Here is a 15483-nt window from a genome sequence, read left to right on the forward strand (position 1 = left end):
AATATTTTAAAAACCTCCACCCAAAATGCACGGACGATGGAGCAATCCCACCAAATATGAAAAAAAGTACCCAGGTCTGCGCAGCCCCTGAAACAAACTGAAGGGTAATCAGGGGTAAATTTCGCAATTGTAGCCGGGACTGGGTACCAGCGGGTCAAAACTTTGTAATTGGTCTCCAGGGCCACAATATTCTGTGACGACTCCTTGGTATTGGACCAAATAAGGTCCCAATCTGAGGGGTCAATTTGCCGTCCTAAATCCACTTCCCATTTATTTGTATACGAGGGGAACGCTGAGGTAGTTGAAGTTGTGAAGAGGGAATATAAATAGGAGATGAGGCCCCGTCTATGGGGGTCCCTGAGGCAAGCTCGCTCAAAAGGTGACAAAGTAGGTGATGGGTTAGGTTCCGTTGTGTACGGAGCAAAGAAATGCTTCAGCTGCAGATACCTGAATATCTCAGAGGCAGGGAGGTTATGGGATTCACACAGTGAGGCAAAGGATTTGAATTTATTCCTGCATACGAAGTGTCGGGTCTGGGTGAGACCAGCCGTAGACCAGCGAGCAAAGACGTGTGGTGCGGACCAGGCTGGGGGGAAGGCTGGATTTCGAAGGTATGAAAGGAGGGGATTATGTGGTGATTGTAGGAGATAACGGGACTTCAGTTTATCCCAGAGGGACAAAAAATGCGAGGTAATGGGATTCGCAATCGTGCGGCGATCAACACGTCTCAGCCAAAGAAGGTTTCCTGTACTAAAGGGGTCGCACTCAATGGATTCCAGAATTACCCACTGCGGGGTTTCAGTGGTAGCATGATACTTTGGCAATTGTGCTACATGCGCCGCTTGATAATACTTGCTAATTTCAGGGAGGCCCAGACCACCATGAATTTTTGGTCGGTATAGAGTAGAGCAAGGAACACGGGGGCGGACTTTACCCCAAACATAGGAGGAAATACGGCGCTGCAATACACAAAGGTAGTGAGAAGGTACTGGGATAGGGAGAACTCTGAAAAGGTAAAGGATTTTGGGGAGGATCGACATCTTCACAACAGCTATCCTGCCCAGCCAAGCCAACGGAAGGGAGGACCATTTGGTCATAAGTGCCGTTAGACGAGCTAGCATAGGAATGTAGTTAGCTGTATAGAGACCTGAAATATGCGGGGTGAATTTTATACCCAAGAAGGGAACAGAGTCTTGCGACCACGAGAACGGCAGGATCAATTTTAGATGGTTAAGTTCATTGGGTGGGAGTGAAATATTAAGTGCAAGTGACTTCTGGGGATTTATTTGGAGGCCCGAGAGCATCCCAAACCTATCAAGTAGATGAAGAAGAGTAGGTGTGGATGTTAAGGGGGAGGTGAGAAAAAGTAAGACATCATCTGCGAATAAGCACAGTTTATGTGTGGTGCCTCCTATCTCAAGTCCGCGGATATCCGGGTCAGTCCTAATCAATAGGGCCAGCAGTTCTATAGCTAATGCGAAAAGCAGAGGGGATAGGGGACAACCTTGTCTGGTGCCAGGCATAATTGGGAAATGAGCAGATCGATGCCCTAAGTATTTGATCCTGGCCGAAGGGCCCTGGTAAAGAGAAAAGATCCAGGTTAAGAAATGCGGGCCAAAACCCCATCGGCGCAATATATAGTGTAGGTATGGACACGAGACAGTGTCAAACGCTTTCCGTATGTCTAAGGACAAGAAGCAAGCAGGAATATTGCGAGTTATGGCTAAGTGTGCTAAAAGGGATGCACGTCTGACGTTGTCCCCCGCTTGTCGGGTTGGTATGAAGCCGACCTGATCATTGTGGATTAGGGATCCAATACATGTATTGAGGCGAGTAGATAGGATTTTAGCTAGGAGTTTAACATCTACGTTAAGAAGGGAGATTGGTCTATAATTGGACCATTGCGTGTCATCTGAGTTCGGCTTGGGTATCATAGAGATGTTGGCTTGCACTGTATCTGAGTTAAAGGTATGGACTGAAAGTATGGCGTTAAACGCATTAGTTATAACAGGCGTGAGAATGGGGGCAAACTTTTTATAATATGTGGCAGAAAAGCCGTCGGGTCCTGGGCGTTTACGGGGCTTTAGGGAATTGATAGCATTTAAGGTTTCAATTACTGAAATAGGTCGCTCCAGTGCTCCTAAGTGATTCTCAGCCAATTTCGGGAAAGGAAGGGAAGCAAAAAGGGCTTCAGCATGGGAAGAGTCAAAGGGCGTGGAGGCAGAGTAAAGGCGCGAGAGATGCTTGTGGAAGGTGTGCAGAATCCGTTCGGGGTTGCTAGTGAGATTCGCAGTTGAGGTCCGTAACCGTATGGGTCTAACAGTTTGGTCTAGTTTACGGAGAGAGAGAGCAAGGAAAGTGCCAGGTTTATTGGCTTTAGTGTAGAATTTGTGTCGAGATCTGCGGATGGAGAGCTCGGCTTGGTCCGTGAGGAAGAGATCCAGGGCTAGGCGGGAGTGCTCGAGAGCTTCTTTGTTAGCAGGGGTGGGGGAAGTTTGGAAGGCGGCATGGGATTGGTCATAAGCTTGTTCAAGGATGAGGCGTTTCTGCCTCCTCTCTCTACTCAGGAAGGAGGCTTTGCTGATACAGAGTCCGCGAAGTACTGGTTTGTGTGCTTCCCATAGTAGAAGGGGGGAGATATCAGGGGTTTGATTTAAGGAGAGATAGTCTTTAAGCGCAGCTGCTATCTCTGAGCAATAAACTGGGTCAGCCAGCAGGCTTTCGGTAATGATCCAGGAGGGATCAGGGGGAGCTGGGGCCAAAGAAGCAATGGTAGTGACCACTGCACAGTGATCCGACCAAGGGATCGGTAGGATGACAGAAGCTAAGATGCAGGGGGAAGAACTGGCGGTCATAAAAATATGATCTATTCTCGAAAAAACCTTATGTGGGTGGGAGTAAAAAGTATACTGGCGTTTAGTGGGATTGATTTCCCTCCAGGAATCGACCAATGAGTAATGTTGCAGTATGGATTGGAAGGAGTGGTTGGGGGTGCGCGGAGAAGGTGATTGTGGGGATTTATCTAGAAAGGGGTATATTATATGGTTAGAGTCTCCACAGATTATGAGCGTGCCTCGCTTATGATGATCTATAACCGAGAAGAGGTGGGAAAGGAACGGCAGAGGACCCTGGTTTGGAGCGTAATATGTGGCTATGGTCACCTCAAAGTCCACCAACTGCCCAACCAGTATGATATAACGACCCTCAGGATCCTTAATCTCAGTATGTAACTTAAAAGGAGTTGTACGGTGGAGGGCGACTAAAACCCCTCTACACTTAGTGGCAGCAGAGGCCGCGTAGACCTGTGGGTAATGAGGGCCAAAGAATTTGGGAATAGAGGTAGGAGTGAAGTGTGTTTCCTGAAGACAGACTATATGCGCATTATGCGACGCAGATGAGCAGAAGGCTTTGTTGCGCTTCTGCGGGACGTTAAGACCCTGAACATTCAGGGTGAGAATATTCAAGGAACCCATGGGTAGAGCAAACAATGGGTAAGTGGATAGTGAGGTACCATCAAGAGGAATGTTATGTCAATTTGGCGCAGGGAGGGTATGCGGTTACTCGAGCTAAGCTTTAACGTGCAGTCGTATACGAGAGCAAGGGTGGGGATGGGGGGAGGGGAGGGTATTCTATGATAGACACTGAAGGACATAAAAACCCCAAGAAAGAGGGAAAAAAGAAGAAAAGGGAAAAAAAAAAAAAAACAATGGTCCCCGGGAGCACCCAAAACCTGGTGGCCCGGGGAGCGGATGTAGCCCAGGTGGTGTAAAAAATGGAACACCAAGGGGGCTAGTGGTGAGTGCGCAGAAACGCAGGCGGCTAGGAAGACAGCATGTAGACAAAGGCATATTTAAGTGATCCTGGTAGGAAGAAAGCGTCAAAATCAACAAGCAAAAAGCCCGCAGAGCCTCGGCGCCGGTGGCCCCGGTCAACCTGGCCCGGCCCCAGAGAGGTCGGAGCCAAACCAACCGAAACGCCAGAACCGAGGGTCCACCAGGCGAGGTAAAGGTGCAACAGCAGCCCAAACATGGCGAACATCAAACCAAACAATAGACCAATATGATTCCCAACCCGGGCAGCATGTATCCGGTGCTGGTCAGGCTTAGGTAAAAAAAACAAACAACAAAAAAAAAAACAACAACTGGAGCACAACAGACCAGTATAAGGATACAAGGGTGCAACGACGGCAGTCAGGTAGACAGTCAATTGACTAAACCCTGTGGGTGGCGACTGTGTGGGTGGTAACGGACCACCACATAAGGAGCAGGATTAAGGATCAAAGGTGGTCAACGGGATTCAGTCCATTGAATCTTGCGGTGAGGGAGCAGGAGAGGAAAAGCATCCCCGCTTGTGTGCGTTTAGGTTAGGAATTTGTGACGGCTGGGATTTCTGCGGTGAGCATGACGCCGGAGGCCTTCTGGAGGTCTCAATCTGTGCAGCGGGAGGGTGCAGCTGGAGGTTTCGTAGCGCATCCTGAAGCTCGTCAGTAGTCTTGCATACATGGTCACGGGCTTGATGGTGGAAGCGTACCGCAAAGGGAAAGCACCATTTATATGGTATACTATGCTGTTGAAGCACTAGCAAGTGCGGTTTCATGGCTCTGCGTTTGGTAATGGTAGTGGGGCAAAGGTCCTGAAACAGCTGGTAATGATGACCTTGAAACAGGAGGGACTCCGAATTACGGGCGGCTTGTAGGAGTTGCTCCTTTGTTCGGAAAAAATGAAGTTTAACTATGATGTCTCGCGGCGGGCCGTCAGTGCGCTTTGGAGCTAGTGCCCTGTGAACCCTATCCATCTCGAGGCGTTCTATTGGGATAGCGGGGGCGAGCTCTTGGAATAGCGCAGTAGCTGTAGATTGGACATCAATAATTGACTCGGGGAGGCCACGAATACGCAAGTTGGAGCGTCTGGCCCGGTTCTCAAAGTCCTCTAAGCGCGCCTGAAGTGTAGCGTTTTCGTCACGCAGCAAGTCTAGCTCATCCCCTTGCGTTTGGAGAGATGCATCAAGGTCATCCACCCTCTGTTCTAGGTCCGCAGTGCGTTGCCCCAACTCACGGATTTCCCTGGACAGCTGGTTAGTTATGCGGTCTGAGGTCTGTTTCAGGGCCTTATGTAGCATTATTTCAAAGCGAGCTAGAATGTCAGGGGTAGTAAGGTCAGGCGTCAAGGCAAGTTTGGGGGTCGCAGTGTCATCATCTGACTCACCCTCTGAAGAGCTTGGGCGGCTTGGCTGCTCCGTTTGCAGGGCTGCAGGGTTGGATAGGGCTGGCTGGCTCTTGTGGTGCTCCGATGCGGCGGCCATCTTGGAGGAGGCACGAGCAAGGGCCTCCTTTATAGGCTTATGCGGCGGCGCCGCTTGATGCTTATGTGCCCCCCTGACCATATTGACAGGTGGCCGGGGGGTTGTGCTGCCGATCGGTGCCGCTCGTGGAGCGGTGCGGGGCCGGATCATGCGGCGGTGAGGCTGTCTTCCCTGCGGCGTGGAGGAGCCTCAGGGAGACATGTCCTGCGCCGTCAGCCACGCATGCGCACTCCCATATATATCCTATTTTTCATTCCATAAGACGCACCTACGTTTTAGAGGAGGGAGACAAGAAAAAAATATTCTGAACCAATGGACTGCAGACATAGTACAGGAGATGACCAGAGACTGCAGACATAGTACAGGAGATGACCAGAGACTGCAGACATAGTACAGGAGATGACCAGAGACTGCGGACACAGTACAGGGGATGACCAGAGACTGCGGACATAATACAGGGGATGACCAGAGACTGCAGACACAGTACAGGAGATGACCGGAGACTGTGGACACAGTACAGGAGATGACCAGAGACTGCGGACACGGTACAGGGGATGACCAGAGACTGCGGACACGGTACAGGAGATGACCAGAGACTGTGGACACGGTACAGGAGATGACCAGAGACTGCGGACACGGTACAGGAGATGACCGGAGACTGCGGACACGGTACAGGAGATGACCGGAGACTGCGAACATGGTGCAGGAGAGGACTGGAGACTGCGGACACAGTACAGGAGATGACCGGAGACTGCGGACACGGTACAGGAGATGACCAGAGACTGCGGACACAGTACAGGAGATGACCAGAGACTGCGGACATAGTACAGGGGATGACCAGAGACTGCGGACATAGTACAGGGGATGACCAGAGACTGCGGACACAGTACAGGGAATGTGTCAGGAATCCAACCGCGGTAGCTTCTAGCACTCCACAGACCGGAATCCCCCAAGGCATGGAATCTAAGCCCCGACCTGCTTCTTCACCAGGGCCCCTGATGGTGGGGATGGACTTGGAGCAGGCCGAGACCAGGTCACGGCCCCTGGGTTCACCCAGCTGTGGTAGAGGCACCGTAGCAGGTGTATAGCGGGTAAGAGTCTGATGTGAGGAGGTAACTAGAGCAGCGTCGGGGAGGCCGAGTCGGTAACAGTGGTGGCGGTGTAGTACAGAATCAGCAGGCAGAGGGATAAACAGGTCACAAGCCGGGTTCGTCAACAGGAGGTCAGAACGTGCGGGGTTAAGCGGGAGAATGGTCAGACAAAGCCAGGGATCAGAACAGGAGACGGACAGCAAATCAGGGTCAGGCAGGGTCAGCAACAAACAATCTACTCACAGGAACTCAGGAACACAGATAATACCATAAGGCAATTTGAGCATTGCAAGAGCCAGGTTTAAATAGCCCGCCCAACTCCTGACAGGCGCTCCTGGGTCCTAGTGCTTGCCCAGCGTCGACAGTGATGACAGGCACGCCTGGGTCCTAGTGCCCGCTTGCCTGTATGTCTTGTCAGGATTCTACGCATGTGCAGATTCGATCGCCTTGGCGATCTTCTCATTACCTGACAGGATGATCAGAGACTGCGGACACTGTACAGGAGATGACCAGAGACTGCGGACATGGTACAGGGGATGACCAGAGACTGTAGACATGGTACAGGAGATGACCAGATACTGCAGACACAGTACAGGGGATGACCAGAGACTGCGGACACGGTACAGGGGATGACCAGAGACTGCGGACACAGTACAGGAGATGACCAGAGACTGCGGACATAGTACTGGAGATGACCAGAGACTGCGAACATAGTACAGGAGATGACCAGAGACTGCGGACATAGTACAGGAGATGACCAGAGACTGCAGACATAGTACAGGAGATAACCAGAGACTGCAGACATAGTACAGGAGATGACCAGAGACTGCGGACACGGTACAGGAGATGACCAGAGACTGCGGACACGGTACAGGGGATGACCAGAGACTGCGGACATAGTACAGGAGATGACCAGGGACTGCGGACACGGTACAGGAGATGACCAGAGACTGCGGACACAGTACAGGAGATGACCAGAGACTGCAGACATAGTACAGGGGATTGCCAGAGACTGCGGACATAGTACAGGAGATGACCAGAGACTGCAGACAGTACAGGAGATGACCAGAGACTGCAGACATAATACAGGAGATGACCAGAGACTGCGGACATAATACAGGAGATGACCAGAGACTGCGGACATGGTACAGGAGATGACCAGAGACTGCGGACACAGTACAGGAGATGACCAGAGACTGCGGACACGGTACAGGAGATGACCAGAGACTGCGGACACTGTACAGGAGATGACCACATACTGCGGACACAGTACAGGAGATGACCAGAGACTGCGGACACGGTAGAGGAGATGACCAGAGACTGCGGACAAGGTACAGGAGATGACCAGAGACTGCGGACCTTTGGGGAGCGGGTACCCAAATTTGACAGGTTCCCACTCCTACTTCTGCTGTGATCGCCTCTCGTGACAGGTCTCAGAAGACTGCCAGACCATTCACAAAGTGCAGCATTTCTCACGCATGCACAGTGGGCTCCCAGCAGTGGAGCCGCAAGCTGTAACAGCCGGGTGCCCACACTGAAGATGATGAGGTGATGAGGACACAGCTGGACCGAGGAGCAGGATCTGCTGCACAGAAGAGCCGAGCGGTCAGCCCGGTATTCTAACACGGCTGCCATGGGGGGAATATCGGGCCAGACGCTCTATATTAGCTCCATAAGACTCACAGACATTTCCCCCATTTTTGGGGACAATATATATATATATGGGTTGGACACAATTTTGGAAACAAGTATAGTAAAAGAACAAAATCGTCACCTAATACGGTGTTGGACCGCGTGTGGTATCCAAGACGGCCTGAATTTCCTGGGAAGTAACACACATACAGTGAAGTCTTTGATGGTGGATAATGGAATCTGATATCACTCTTCATACAAAAATCTTCAAAGTAATATATCTCTAAATGAGGGAACACAGAAAATATATGTCAAATAATAAAAAAATGAATGTGTCGCATAAATCAATAAAAAATATTTTTCAATCAGTGAAAAAAATAAGTGTCCCACATAAAGTCCATTAACTTATATAAATAGGTAAAAAAGTGCAAAAATGTGTGTCCATAAATCAATATTTCTGCTTTAACCACTTCCTGTCAGGCCCATGTATACGGCCGGAGGGGAGCAGTGCAGGGGCGGGTGGCCATTTATAAACATCCTCCCGCATTCACTGCCTGTGCTTGTTCCCTGGGAGCATGTGGCACCACCATCTGGTGGCCGCTGTGTCCGATCGCTGTATTGGCCAATCAATGATCACATGAACAGTAGTAAACAAGATGTCACTTCCTGACATCATTGCTTACTACATGTGAAACCTGTGAATGATCACAGAGATCACATGGTACAGGGCTATTCACAACAGCCTTGTATCATGTGACAAGCTGTGACCAATCACAGCTCTCACAGTATGTGATGGGAGTGACTTTGGGCGGGGGGCCCATGGAACACAGCCCCCTTTAGAGAGGTGGGGAGACCCCTGACTCAGCTCCCCATATACCTCCTATGTGTAAGTCACCCTGTGCCTGTTACTGGTACCGGGTGGAATGTCCTGCTATTGTGTAGACATGTATAGTTGGGGTGGGGGGTTGTTCATTGTTTAATGCCATGTGGTTGTCCCATTGTTCTATTGTGTGTCTTGCTTGGGAGCAAACTATTATGGGATGTATGTGTTTGTGTATTGGCTTGGTGGGGGGTGTCTGCTGTGTGTCTCCTTACTAAATGTATTGCCCCGCCCTGTGTATATATCTTGTATTTGTGTTAAAATAAAGCAGTTTTTTTCTGGTTTCTTTCAAGTCTGGTGCTGTCTCGTCTTGTATGGCCAGCGGTGGTGTCCGCGGATCTGTGTTCAGACAGGGAAACGGGAGTCTAACAGAAATACTCTAGTGCAGTCGGGGTCCTGTTCCGTTACACAGTATTTCTCAATGGCTGCAGAAATGCAGCCAGAGAGAAGGAAAAATTATTGCTTTAACAGCCTTTATGGGTGTAAAAACAATCAGTGTAAAAAAAAAAAAAACCTTAATCACCCCCCACAAGTAGTATAGTGTCACCATGGTGACACTGTACTGCTAGGGTGACACTGTAAACAAAAAAACATAAATAATAATATAAAAAAATAAAATAAAAATGTAAAAAAAAATTTTTTTAATTATAATTTTTGGTTATAAATTAATTTTGTTATTTTTTTTTACTAAAAAGATAACTGAATACATTTTGGCCAAGATTTATGAAGAAAGATTATTTTTTTGAAAAACTTTATAAGAAAAACATTTTTTTTTTAAATGTTTGTACTTCATTTATATAGCAAAAAATTAAAAATCCCAGTGGTGAATAAATACCACCAAAATAAAGTTTTATCTGTCTCAAAACGCAAAAAAAATCATATGGGTCCAGTGTTGCATGACAGCGCAATTGTCATTCAAATTGTGATAGTGCTGAAAGCTGAAAATTGGTCTGGACAGGAAGTGGTTAAAGAGAAAGCTTTTCAGGGATTGTCTAAAGGTGGATAGATCAGGAGATAGCTGAACAGATTGGGGTAGGGAGTTCCATAGGATGGGAGAAGCTCAGGAGAAGTCCTGGAGGCGAGCATGGGAGGAGGTGACACGGGAACTAGAGAGCAGAAGGTCTTGGGAGGATGGAAGAGAACAGTTTGTTTGATATTTTGAGACCAGGTTGGTGATGTAGCCAGGGGCAGAGTTGTGGATGGCTTTGTAAGTTGTTGTCAGTATTTTGAATTTTATTCCTTGGGCGTGTGGAAGTCAGTGGAGGGATTGGCAGAGAGGGGTGGAGGACACTGAGTGGAGGCCAGTGGAGGGATTGGCAGAGAGGGGTGGAGAACACTAAGTGGAAGCCAGAGGAGGGATTGGCAGAGAGGGATGGAGGGCACTGAATGGAAGCCAGAGGAGGGATTGGCAGAGAGGGATGGAGGACACTGAGTGGAAGCCAGAGGAGGGAATGGCAATCCCTCCACTGACCTCCATTCACTGTCCTCCACCCCTCTCTGCCAATCCTTCCACTGGCCTCCACTCAGTGTCCTCCAACCGTCTCTGCCAATCCCTCCACTGGCCTCTGCTCAGTGTCCTCCACCCCTCTCTGCCAATCCCTCCACTGGCTTCCCATTTCCCAACGGATGAAATTCAAAACATTAACAATAACATACTGTATAAAGCCATGTATAACTCCGCCCCCAAATTACATCAACAATCTTGTCTCCAAATATCACTCAAACCGTCCTCTCCGCTCCTCCTATGACCTCCTGCTCTCTAGCTCCCTTGTCTCCTCCTCCCATGCTCGTCTCTATGACTTCCCTAGAGCCTCCCCCATCCGCTGGAATTCTCTACTCCAATCTATCAGACTATCGCCTACTCTGCTCACTTTTAGGCGATCTCTAAAAACCGATCTCTTCAGGGAAGCCTATCCTGCCCTCAGGTTATACTGGAATCTTCTATTCCTTCTACCAGCCCATCCCCCAAAGTTACTACCTTTTGTACCACCAGCCCCTCCCCCTTAGAATGTAAGTTCCCAGGATCAGGGCCCTCCTATCCCTCTTGTATTGAATTGTATTGTTGCTGTATTGTCTCCCGTTATATTGTAAAGCTATCATGTACCTGGTGACGGAGGCCAAAGGAGAGAGGGCTTCCCTTGTAGCTAAGTTCCGGACTCCCCTGAGAGTGGGACATTGGGAGTCAGGCCCAAAGTGGCACAGGTCGCCTGTAGGAGTGCTGGTTGGTGGTCCACCCAAAAGCGCAGCTGATGTACAGAGATAGGTCTGCAGACAGGTGGTGCCTGTGCGTGGTATGCAAGCTCTTCTGGGATTTAGAGATTTACTGTATAGCTGGTTCAAATCAAGGTCAGATACCAGGTGGGAATCAGCGCAGACGTAGTCAGATGGGATAACTGAGGTCATAAACAGAGGATCGAGAGAGAGAGAGAGAGAGAGAGAGAGAGAGAGAGTATCTGTAAGACAAGCCAAGGTCAGATCAGGGGTTAAACAGAGCAGACATGGAGGAGCAAGCCGAGTCGGTATCAGGAAATCACAGGAAACAGGAACAGGGCACGGGGAGCTAGAGATCATCCAGCAACTTGAGGAAGTGATGAGCCTCCTTTTAAAGGCCGTCTGGCACCAAACTGAGGCTGATGTGTGCTCCTACGGCCATGCAGGGTATTGGCAGAAATGCCAGATCTTCCAGAACTTCTGCCGTGGACAGGACCCTGATAAAAGCGCTGAGCAAACTGTTGGCGCCATAAATCCTGTATAATAATATCTTGGATCTAACCACTTTGTATTTTGTAATTAGACTTTAATTTCAGAACCTTTATACCTGTATATAGTAATGTGAGTATTTCTGTCTTCCATGAAAAGCTGCACAAATATGTGAGAAATGTTCATTACACCGACCCAGACGGAGGCAAGATCTACTTCAATGAGAGAAGAGAAATTCCAACCGATCTTATTGTACAGAGCGGCCTTTATATAAACAATATATCTTTTCCTCAAAGCAAAATTTCCGTTTTTCAAGACCCGGATTTTGTACCCAAAATGTTTGATATGAGTAACATCTTCTGGAAAAATGGCAACGTAAGAAATGACTTCAATGTTTTCTGTTCATATCATTTGCTGAGGAGGTTCATAATTAGGATTTCTAGGAATTTGTGTCCTTGTTTTAAGATATTCCAGCAGATACGTATGTTCATGAAAGGGGTCATTCTTGGAGTCGGTGAAGGTTGTTAACTGTCATCATTTTGTGCAAAGTTTCCTATAAGTGATCTATTTCCTACTTTGTGTATGTATGTGTTATGAAATAAAGTTGTCATAGAAGGTAATGAGGTCTGTAAATCTCTGACATACAGTATGACACGGGATATAATTATTACAGAAAACAGCAGCATTACAATCAGGACATTATTAGTAATACATCCAATTGGGCCCTCAAAGCAGTTCAGGATGTCCATGAAATGTATAAAAGAAATAGAAATGGATAGAAAATAAATCTAACTGGGCAGCTCTTTGTGTTTTCCATGTTGCTGGTGAACATAAATTCCATAAGAACATTTAGAACCCCCTAGAGGTGTCTCCTGGATAAATGGTGACTGATCTAATGTGACCAAACAAGAATGTATCTTCAAGTTGGTGACAGATTATATACAGTGACATGAGTGGGTGTAACAGTTGTGATATATACTCACCGGCCACTTTATTAGGTCCACCTTTTCAATTGCTTGGTAACACAAATTGCTAATCAGCCAATCAAATGGAAGAAACTCAATGCATTTAGGCATCTAGACGTGGTGAAGACATCTTGCTAAAGTTCAAACCGAGCATCAGAATAGGGAAGAAAGGGGATTTAAGTGACTTTGAACGTGGCATGCATGTTGGTTCCAGACGGGTTGGTCTGAGTATTTAAAAAAATGATGATTTATTGGGATTTTCCTGCACAACCATCTCTGGGGTTTACAGAGAATGGTCTGAAAAAGAGAAAATATCCAGCGAGTGGCAGTTGTGTGGAGGAAAATGCCTTGTTGATGTCAGAGATCAGAGGATAATGGGCAGACTGGTTTAAGATGATGAAAGGTAACAGTAACTCCAATAACCCCTCGTTACAACCAAGGTATGCAGAATACCATCTCTGAACGCACAACATGTCCAACCTTGAAGTAGATGGGCTACAGCAGCAGAAGACCAGACCAGGTGCCACTCCTGTCACCTAAGAACAGGAAACTGAGGCTACACACAGGCCCACCAAAATTGGACAATAGAAGATTGGAAAAACGTTGCCTGGTCTGATGAGTCTGGATTTCAATTGCGACATTCAGATGGTAGATGTGACGTAAACAACATGAATACATGGATCCATCCAGCCTTGTATCAATGGTTCAGGATGGTGGTGGTGGTGTCCTAGTGTGGCGGATCAATCCAGCCTTGTACCAACGGTTCAGGCTGGTGGTGTCATGGTGTGGGGGGGGATTTTCTTGGAACACTTTGGGCCCCTTAGTACCAAATGAGCATGGCCTACCTGAGTATTGTTGCTGACCAAATCCATCCCTTTATGACTCCTGTGTCCCCATCTTCTGATGGTTCCTTCCAGCAGGATAATGCACCATGTCACAAACCTCAAACCATCTCCAACTGGTTCCTTGGCCATGACGATGAGGTCACTGCACTCCAATGGCCTCCACAGTCACCAGATCTCCATCCAATAGAGCCCCTTTGGGATGTGATGGAACGGGAGATTTGCATCATGGATGTGCAGCTGACAAATCTGCAGCAACTGCGTGATGCCATCATGTCAATATGGACCAAAATCTCTGAGGAATGTTTCCAACACCATCTTGAATCTATGCCACGAAGAATGAAGGCAGTTCTGAAGACAAAAGGGGGTCCAACCCTCTACTAGTACGGTGTACTTAATAAAGTGGCCGGGGAGTGCATATTATTCGGTGGGCAGTGACATCAGTCAGTATCACGGTTGATGGGAGATTCTGAACAATGACTTATTTTATTATGGGATAGATTTAGATACAGTAAAATAGTGAGAGCCAACCTGTCATGACCCTAGTGCTACGAGCAGTCAGGGACCTCAATATAGTCATGTGCAGAATATGGAGCTATAGGAAGATCAGTGATAGGACAGCTTCATAGAAGCTCAGTCTGGGCAAGGCCAGAAAGGGAGGACTGCCCATTTCCTGGTGACCCAGGCTGAATGCAGGGATAAGGGTTTACTATGATTTTTGGTGGGATCCCATGCCATTTTGCTTACACAAAGCTGTGTACTGTCCCATATAAGAAAAAATGGCATGGTCCCCCATAACATTTATACCACCCCCTTATCTTGGCACGTGTGTGGGTGCAGCAATAAAAACACAGTTGCAGTCCAGTTGCAGATAAATTAGAACTTGTGTTGTAGAAAAATGTAAACTACAAACAACCCCAGCGGGAGAGCGCCGCTAAGGGTATCACTCAGAGTTCAGTTCTTGGCAGAGGGGTGGTGTGTAAAGATGCACCAACAGTATCTGTCTTTAGAAGGCAGAATGTGGTCTGGTCCCAAAAGTAAGCTGCAGATCAGGTTTGCGAGTCCCTAGTGTAGCATTACCCCCTTCACTAGTCACTAGAGATTTGGGTCCCCCTATAGTCCTGCACACCCATGCAACATGCATTTCCTTCCAGACTTGCACTCCAGAGACAGTAACCAGTCCTTGATCTTGGGCTTTTTTGTTTTATTAGGGGATTTTGAACTTGGATGGGGTAAGGGGCGTATGGGATGCCCAAAGGAACTGCAATTGAGGACAATATTCCTGGAACTATGTACAAGTCTCCTTAAAACAAAGAATCATCTTATGGGAGAGCTAGCCAACCTCTCCTGGTGGACCACCCCAGACTCTAGATACTTCTTTATCCAGCTGTCTGAAGGAATCCCTGAGCAGGGGATCCAGTGCCTGTCACTTTAAATGTAAGGCAGTCCCGGGTAGAAAGCTAATCCAGTTTCCCACTAGAGAAACTGGCCCAGGGGGTGCATGTCCACTCACTCAGTCCTCCTGTAAGCCGTGTACCGGGGTGGGCTGAAGTCACAAATGAAGAAAGCAACCCCAACACCAGCTTTTGCCACAACAGAATTTTACTTAGATGTGGCAAATAAACACAACCCCAAATACTGGGAACATACAATAAATTTACATACACCCAGCCCAAAGGCTGAGACCCTTGTGCTGCACAGCACGGCGCCTCCTGATAGATGAAGGTAGAAAGTGTAATTTACCTACTGGGGGGCACAACTAAAATGCCACACTTTACCCTACAGAGCAGGAATCAGTGTATGGGGGTATGGTATGGGCTAGCCTGCGGTGCAGCACAACAGCTTACAATCTTACACAAATCTACAGTATTCGCCCTCCCATAACTGGTCCTGTAGCACGTGCCTGAGTATTCCTTCTGAGCAAAACGCCAGTCTGGCTTGAGTTTGTAGGATTTTATCAGCTCTCCAATGTGAAATGTCACTTTAAGTTGTGGAGTCCTTCCAATAATCAGTAACAACATTTGTGGCCTGACACAGACAGGGACCTTAACTAACTAACTATAGGTCTGGTC

At 48.0% G+C, this 15483-nt stretch overlaps 1 protein-coding gene across 2 annotated transcripts in view; it reads left to right on the forward strand.

The window, feature by feature from the left end:
• LOC149465140 (vomeronasal type-2 receptor 26-like) overlaps window positions 1-15483 on the forward strand; it is a 97739-nt gene that overhangs the window by 32326 nt on the left and 49930 nt on the right. Inside the window, exon 1 of one of the 2 annotated variants that reach the window (XM_089673629.1) lies at window positions 11926-11979. The exons of the other annotated variant lie outside the window; for it this stretch is intronic. Coding sequence (XP_089529755.1) covers window positions 11941-11979 — 39 coding nt within the window. The 5' untranslated portion in view covers window positions 11926-11940. Of the gene's footprint in view, window positions 1-11925; window positions 11980-15483 lie in introns of those variants that run through there. 2 annotated transcript variants of the gene reach the window in all.

This window comes from Staurois parvus, unplaced genomic scaffold (assembly GCF_062004578.1).
Source record: "Staurois parvus isolate SC_StPar_1 unplaced genomic scaffold, SC_StPar_1.0 ptg000143l, whole genome shotgun sequence".
Classification (NCBI taxonomy): Eukaryota; Metazoa; Chordata; class Amphibia; order Anura; family Ranidae; genus Staurois; species Staurois parvus.